Raw genomic sequence first — 7,631 nt, 5'->3', positions numbered from 1 at the left:
GTATCAGCGCGTCTGACTGCTTCTATACACGCGCTTTTACACGCATGTCTCTAGCCGCGAGGATACACGGGCCTGTTACTTTTTTTCCACAAGTCATTTTTAGCGGCTAGGAGCGCGGGTATGAGCCCAATCCCTTGTAGTGGGTGTGAGCCCCAATCCCTTGTAGTGGGTGTGTCGTAGATGTTGATGATGGTAGACATGCTTTTTGGGGATGCCCTACTATTAGGGGGCTATGAAATAGAAGGGGGGAGACTGACAGAAGCAGAGGTCTAGTCTTCAACCTTGTTAGATATAGTTGTCTATGGGATATTTGAAACTTTAGAAATTGTCTTGTATTTTAAAAAGGATCAAAGCAAGGGTTGGACGCTATAGAGTTGATGTATAGATGTGTGCACCAGTGCCGGTTTGTATATTATGTAAATAAGATGAATGACAATTCATTTGTTGAGGTAGTGTAGGCTCTACATTTGGGATAGGATGAGCCACTTTCATGGTGATGAGATGATTGCACATACTAGGGTAACCTAACCATCTATTGGTATGTGGCATGGCTATGCAGGGAAAGATTTGAAGGAAAGCTTGCGAAAGTTTGGACCTAAGACTCAAATATGGTATTTGGAAGGAGAAGCAACCAATCCATACCTTTTTGGCCTTGGTAGAGAATCCTATTGGCATAAGACCTGATGTAAAGATCTGGACCAAGAATGAGTTCATGACGGAACAGACTCCTAAAGGATGCACTACTGAGTCTCTGCTTGTGGTTGGCTTTGAGCTGGGGTATCACATTTCTTGGGAGCACTCATCTTTTGTTTGGGAGGAGGAGCGGTGGGATCAAATTTGTGGTTAACGTAATAATGAACTATGTTAGGATTTGAGTGACAACTTCTGGAAAAAAAAAAGACTATTGTGTATGTTTCTACGTAGTTTATAAATATAATTATAATTATGCTCCAAAAAAAAGGGGTTGGATGAGAGCAATGTGTACACTCTAGAGAATTTACCATTTCCTGGAGCTTGGAGGCGGGCCAAATAAGACAAGTTGACCCCTGAAATATACAAGCGATCCTCAACATGGTGTATACATAGTAACTTTATGCTTCGGTCCATCATAAATATATGCATAACGTGGATAGCTTTGATGCTCACATGAGATACTTCGTGTCGTAGAAGATCTGAAGAATGAAAAGGTGGTATTTTGATACCCATAAGAAATGGTAAAAGTGGCACTAAAATTTACACGAAGTCTAGCCTTAGGCTTCTGAAATGTCCTTCTGGAAATCACGAGTTCATGACGCAAGACTCAAGAGGCCTACGCAGCAGACGAGTGTAGTGGTGTGAAGATGCGACACGGGTACGGCGCGCTGACGAGCCCCAGGCCCCCAATACTTTCATTCTCCAGCCCGAATTGTTCCAGCAATTTTCCCCAGCCCCGACGGCAGAGGTCTCCTCCACGCCCACTGTGTTACCCGGACACTGGGTAACACATACTGGGCAGCGGGCACTCGGTGCGAGTCTTCCCAGATCTGGTCACCCCCCGTGTTCCCTGCTTTCCGTGGGCCCTTTGGCATGGGAGAGTCAGGCCAGATGTTAACGTCAGGTTTTGTACAGTGCGTCTGTCCTTACCGTGGTACGAGCACTTCTCAGAGGGTAAAACACTAGCGGTTGTAGTGAAGTCCTACCACTCGACGATTCCAATTTCCAGACCTGTGAGAGAGACAGAATGGAAAAGGAAAGCGGGGAAAAACTTTTAAAAGCAAACACACTCAAATGCTTGGTGGACTATAATCCCATATCCAGATTTCAACATCAACACAGCTGCGCGTAGTACCTGTGCACCAGCCTAGTGCTGACTTTCCCAGAACTAGCAAGCGCATGATCAACAAGCTGCAGCTATGGCATTAGAGTGAACAAGCATTCAGAACTTGTGTGCCTGTGCTTTTAGTTAAAAAAGGATGCATGCTACGACGCCTAGGAAAAATAAACAGTTCAGATCATTTGATTTCCAAGGCTATTAATCATCGCGCCGGGCACTCGAATTACAAAGTGAGGTGTAAGTATGGCCTCGGGCGCTACGACCAGCTAAGCGCCCCTCTGCTCGAGCCTTACTACTACTCCTGCAGTACAGCCCGCAAGAGAAAGCCCTCCTGCTCCTGCTGCTGGAGCTGGCCCAAGGGCTTCTTTGTCTCCATGAGTGCACTAGCGTCTTCATTCTGTAAGGCTGTGTGGAATGGCGTAGCTGTTAAAGACCCCTCCAAGACCATTCACGCCTTGAAGATGGCCTTGGCTTTGGTCCTTGCCTTCATGCTTGTGCTCCTGCAAGCCCCCTCCGAGCAGCTGGGTGGCCATGCCATCTGGGCCATCATGACAGTGGTGGTGGTCTTCGAGTTCACCATAGGTATTTAGCTCATTCACTAAATAATCCCTTTGTTAAATGAGCACAAATCACTGCTCAAAATCATCACATTTTGGTAATAATCTCTTGTAATTTATACATTTTGGAGATTAATCATTATATAATATCCTTTGGTAATAAGGATAATTAAAAATCCATACATTTTGCAGGGGCCACCTTCAGCAAGGGGTTGAATCGAGGAGCCGGAACCCTCTTTGCTGGGCTTCTCGCCATTGCCGTGGGCCAATTAGCCGGCATGAGCGGAGGGGTAGGTCACCCAATTATAATCGGATTGAGTGTGTTCATCATAGGTAAGGCGACTGATATTTCCCCTAATTGTAAACCCATTAACAATCTTATTAGAGTGATCATGGGAGTCAATTTAATAATCAAATGTTAATTTCATGTCAGCAGGCGGCGTTGTGACCTTTGCAAAGCTCTGGCCTGCGATGAAGTCGTATGAAGTGGGCTTCCGGACATTCCTCATCACCTTCAGCCTCATCCTGGCGGCGGAGTACACAGGGGGGGACCCTTTAAACACAGCCGTGAACCGTTTTCTCGTGATTCTCTTGGGAGCATCCATTGGTATTTTTGTGAACGTTTTTGTGCTGCCATGCTGGGCCGGGGAGGATCTTCATCAATGCATTGTAAAGAACTTCTACAGTGTCGCAGATTCCCTTGAAGGTAAGATATATAACTTGGTTAGGTAGGAAAAGCGTTAATGGATCTAGTTGATCCAAAAGTGGCAAGAATGTTGTTTGCATGTGCGTTAAAGCTGTCATCGATTTGTTACATTTGATTAAAGCTGCACCAATGCCCTTATTTGCAGCTTGTGTGAATGAGTACCTTCGAGGCACCACTCTTGAAAGGGTTCCCTCCAAGATCTTCATGGGGCAAGCTGCAGATGACCCTGTCTACAAGGGTTACCGATCCACCCTCATTTCTGCCAGCAAGGAAGAGTCTCTGGTACTCCCATATCCTACAATTCTCTGCTCATCCTTTTTTTTTTTGGATACATATATATCATGTATTGTTTGTGGTGATGATGTAGGCTGGCTTTGCAAGTTGGGAGCCCCCCCATGGCCGGTTCAAGATGATCAAATATCCATGGCACCTGTATGTGAAAGTAGGTGCGGTGTTGCGGCATTGTGCATATTCTGTAGTGGCCTTACATGGCTGCTTGCGGTCAGCTATACAAGTAAGCCAACATAATTGTTAGTTTCTGGTTGTGATGCTCTCCATGGCATCATGCAGCACTATCCCTGACATTGACTCTACTATACAGTAGAAGTTTGCACTCTTATCCGTATGCATATACTTCATTAACTTGGTTGTATAATTTTCCCCTATTTCGCATAATCCGATGGCCATCTTCTTGAAGCCACTAGCAACGTATGCATATACCAACGTAGACTGTCTCCACTGATCAACTTCTGTTTTGGCGACAGGCACCTGTAGAGGTACGCAAGCTTTTTGAAAATGAATTTCGTGAAGTCAGCGTGGAAGGTGCCCTCGTCTTGAGGAACTTAGGAAGGCAAGTGGAAAACATGCATAAAGGAGATTCCGCAACAACTTTGCATAGTGTACAACATGCGGTTAATCAACTGCAACAGAGTATGTTCTTACACCCCTATCTGCTTGTCCGGCAAGAAACAGGAATTCTCGAAGAGAGTGTGGATAAGATTGCTGTGAGTTTGATCCCAGCGGTCGCAAGGCCGGAGGATGCTGAGAAGCCTGCAGCCAATCTCACTCGAGCTCGGTCAGCTAACAAACTGTGGTCGATTGAATATCCAGTACATGATGAGTCTACTGATCATTTCCCAAAAAGATGTGTCAAGAAGCTGCACTCTTGGCCTGCAATTAGACCTATGGATGACTTTGATTTTGCAAAGGAATCAAACTTCGAGCAGAGAGTGAGGGTACTGGAGAGCGCAAGTGCCCTAGCTTTGGGAACTTTTGCAACATTGTTAATGGAGGTTGCACTCAGGCTTGACTATGTGGTGGAGGCGGTAGAGGAACTGGCTAAACTTGCAAATTTTGCCATTCTGAAGGATAATATGGACACACAGATAAATGGCTTTCACCCGGTGGAAGGAGGCCTGCGAACATGTTAGTGGGCAAGATTTGAGAGGGGTTGGGAAAGACATCATGGGGGGAATCCATTTATGCCATGTTGCATGAAGGTGGAGCATCCTCTCTCTGTCTCTCTCTCTACGGAGCAGTTCCACAATGAAGGCAGATTGAGCTGTTGGCAATTCACCACTTGACAAGTCATACTAGCACAGGATGGATGACGTTGAGAAAATTGCATCCTAGGTCACTGCAACAGGTTCAATGCGCGAGTGGGATCCATAAGCAACAGGTTCACAAAGGCATCACATAAGCAACTGCACTATGTTCTTTCAGCCAGCTTGTTTGCTTTCTTCATCTGCTCTCCTTCCCATCCACACATATACCATAACAAAGGCATATTTGAGCTCTTCGCAACTCACTGCTGGACAAGATATGAGCCAAACATGGATCGCCAGCTTGATCTTGCAGGCTATTGAAATGCTAGATGAATTCCACAATGCTGTTCTTAGAACAAGGCTGTGTAATCCATGGATTGGCGAACTGAAAGCTGGCTTAGAGTGCTTTTGCAACCTTCTAAAGCTAGTAGCTGGGAAGCGTGCTTAAACTCACAAGGAAAATAATAGTCGCTGAATTAGTGTGACACTAATGAAAAGTGGAAGAATGAAAGCTTGCAGCTGTGGGTAGGGATATGATTAATATGTGTGGCCTGCATGCTTCTCCCTCGTGGCTGAGGATACTTGTAGGCGTGCTCATTTTGTCTTACTGTCTTGCCCGGAGTCTTTTCCGACTTAGCATTCTTGGTATTCTATGCATCCGCACCAAACCACATCAGTGGTTGAGTGAACCTAAAAATTGGACGCGGCATTTTTCCTTATCTTGTTAAGATGAGACGGATTTTTTCCCTTCTCTTGTGAAGATAGACAGGATTTCCAAAAGTTGAGTAGGCTTCAGGATAAAGAGAAGCCGTCTTTTCTAGAACCCTAAACCACACGTGACTTATGAGGACTAAATGGGTACCTTATGGGTTGCAAGCCATATACATTAATATAGTGTGCCCACATGTGGAGGCCTTAGATTAATAAAACAAAAATTATGGCCTTAGGCCCTCCTGCGATAGGAAAAGTGGCATTCTGTTGTTGATGGTCTCCTCTCCTTGGCCACTAATGACAAGCGGACTAAGCGTAATCCTATCCTCACGTAGCCTTCTTCCCTTCGGCTCTATGGCCTAGTAGATTGAAACTGGGCGGACTTGGCACATGATGGAAGTTTCCACCTTGAAGTTTTAGTTCTTTGAATTCCTTAGCATTAAAGTGTGATAAAAAAGGCCATTTTTATCTTAGTCATTATACCAAACTCATTTTGAAGGGTGGTCCAATCCCACAAAAATCATTCTAGCTCGAGATGCCTACACCTTGCCCTATTTACATTTCGTTTATACCCATCACTGCCATGACAACCTCAAATAGTTGTCGAAACCTCCTTGCTCTCACGACCTTGTAGCGGCCATCCCATTCCCTTCCTCCTGGCTGCCACTTGCCGAGGGAAAGAACCTCGAAAGGAGAAGGAGAGTCAATGAATGAAGGCCACATCAGCATGTAGAACCAATTCTCGAGGAGATAGAGATATGTAAATTAAGCAAATTTTGACACCTCAAGTTCAGCATTAGCAGATAAAAAGGACATGCAACTGCACTAGTTAGATTTGCGGAATTTAAATTGTTGATGGTACAAGTGCCCTGGATTCAGTTTTGGAAAAAAATGAGTATGGTGATTTGATGGCCTTGACTAACACTCTGACGATTGTCATCCTTGATGAACCTATCTGGGCCACCTAAAGGATAACGGAGGCACGCAAGGGCAAGGGTTTCCTCAAGTTGGATGGGAACCGGGTTTCGAGTGGTAGAACGGAGCTCCACGAGGTCCTGGGGGAGAACCATTTATTCACTTGATTTACTTTAAGGAACTAAAACTATGATTAACCACATAAGCATTACAATTCTTAATAAAAATTAAGCAAGTAGAAAAATGACACATCAAAATAGAATGTCAAATGGATAGAATTTTAAAAAGTCACAATGGGCCATCACCTCAATTTCAAAAGTCTCCAAAATATAAGGGATTTTAGTTATAATTTACATCAAAATGTGTAAATATCAAAGATAATTTTCTAAAATTTAGAAATCAAAAGTTATATAATTTGTTGACATTTTTTTTCAGAAAGAGACTTATATTAAGTAAAATAAAATCATACAAAGGGAGATCTCAAGCCAAAGGATAGGGATATCTCAACCAATTGGGGGTACTATGCTACCATAAAAGCCACAAGGCTGGAGGAGAAGAAAACACCATGGTTAATTTGTTACATTTTGTCAATGAAACTCTAGAAGATCTATGTATGCAGGCCCAAGTGGCCTGAGCACCTAGTCTTTTAGATATGCCACGCCATGATGCTAATCTCCCAAGTGGTATCAATGATACTCAGCAAAGGTGTCGTGTATCATAATTAGAAGATAATAATACTTAGCAAAGGTGTCGTGTATCAATAATACTCCAGCAAAGGTGTCATGTATCATAATTAGAAGATATTCTAAAGCAAATATCTCTGAGCTATGCCCCCAAGCTCCTTGGGGCAGGTATATTAGGATCTTCTCCCCTACCCTAAAAGAGTTGTTATGGGCTAGACTAGGTCAACCATGCAATAGCATCCCAAGTAATATAGATAGGATAATTCCTTATCTTGCCCAGAGTTGAACTATAAATACCTAGATCTTGTTTTTATGCACTCCCATAAGCATTGATACACTAAGGCTCTCATGGAATTGGGCATATAGGACAAGAGGGGTCCACCATGCCAAAAATAGGTCTAGAAGGATTTGTGGGGAATCCTCCATGAAGAAAGAGCCAAAAGAAGTAGAACAGCTAGCTCCTCCCATACAAGAGCTAGAATCTCCTCTAAATGGTGGGTATAACACTACAAGAGAACGAAAGCATAACCGCATCCACAACCGTGTGTCAATAAAGGAAATTCAAAATTTAAAGGTGCAGCTAGGGGTACACGACTACAATCGTGCCTATAGTCGCATTGTAGCCACGTCGTCTGATAGCCGCGCTACAGTCTACAACCAAAAAAAAAAGAGGAAAGAATGGGAGAGATGTGTCCCCACATC

At 44.0% G+C, this 7,631-nt stretch overlaps 1 protein-coding gene across 2 annotated transcripts; it reads left to right on the top strand.

Annotated features, from left to right (window-relative positions):
• Nucleotides 1-1,817: 1,817 nt before the first annotated feature.
• Nucleotides 1,818-5,336, top strand: LOC147636787 (aluminum-activated malate transporter 9-like). Of its 2 annotated transcripts, XM_086800320.1 has the most exons (7): nt 1,818-2,395; nt 2,563-2,703; nt 2,807-3,076; nt 3,222-3,358; nt 3,444-3,590; nt 3,841-3,926; nt 4,049-4,221. In XM_086800320.1, the coding sequence occupies exons 1-7, from the start codon at nt 1,957-1,959 to the stop codon at nt 4,071-4,073; spliced, it is 1,245 nt and encodes a 414-aa protein (XP_086656446.1). In that variant the 5' UTR covers nt 1,818-1,956; the 3' UTR covers nt 4,074-4,221. The 2 variants fall into 2 exon arrangements, with proteins under 2 accessions (XP_086656446.1, XP_086656445.1); XM_086800319.1 differs by having other exon boundaries at nt 3,841-5,336.
• Nucleotides 5,337-7,631: the final 2,295 nt, after the last annotated feature.

This window comes from Cibotium barometz, chromosome 7 (genome assembly GCF_041138505.1).
Source record: "Cibotium barometz isolate CiBa-2024 chromosome 7, ASM4113850v1, whole genome shotgun sequence".
Classification (NCBI taxonomy): domain Eukaryota; kingdom Viridiplantae; phylum Streptophyta; class Polypodiopsida; order Cyatheales; family Cibotiaceae; genus Cibotium; species Cibotium barometz.
This window is presented reverse-complemented; position numbering and strand designations above follow the sequence as displayed.

What these genes read in the sequence shown, in the direction of transcription:
- LOC147636787 (XM_086800319.1), top strand. Translation starts at nt 1,957, where the DNA reads ATGCTACGACGCCTAGGAAAAATAAACAGTTCAGATCATTTGATTTCC. An exon ending in GGTCTTCGAGTTCACCATAG is followed by an intron (nt 2,396 to 2,562) that starts GTATTTAGCTCA and finishes TACATTTTGCAG; the next exon opens with GGGCCACCTTCAGCAAGGGG. An exon ending in CCAGCAAGGAAGAGTCTCTG is followed by an intron (nt 3,359 to 3,443) that starts GTACTCCCATAT and finishes GTGATGATGTAG; the next exon opens with GCTGGCTTTGCAAGTTGGGA.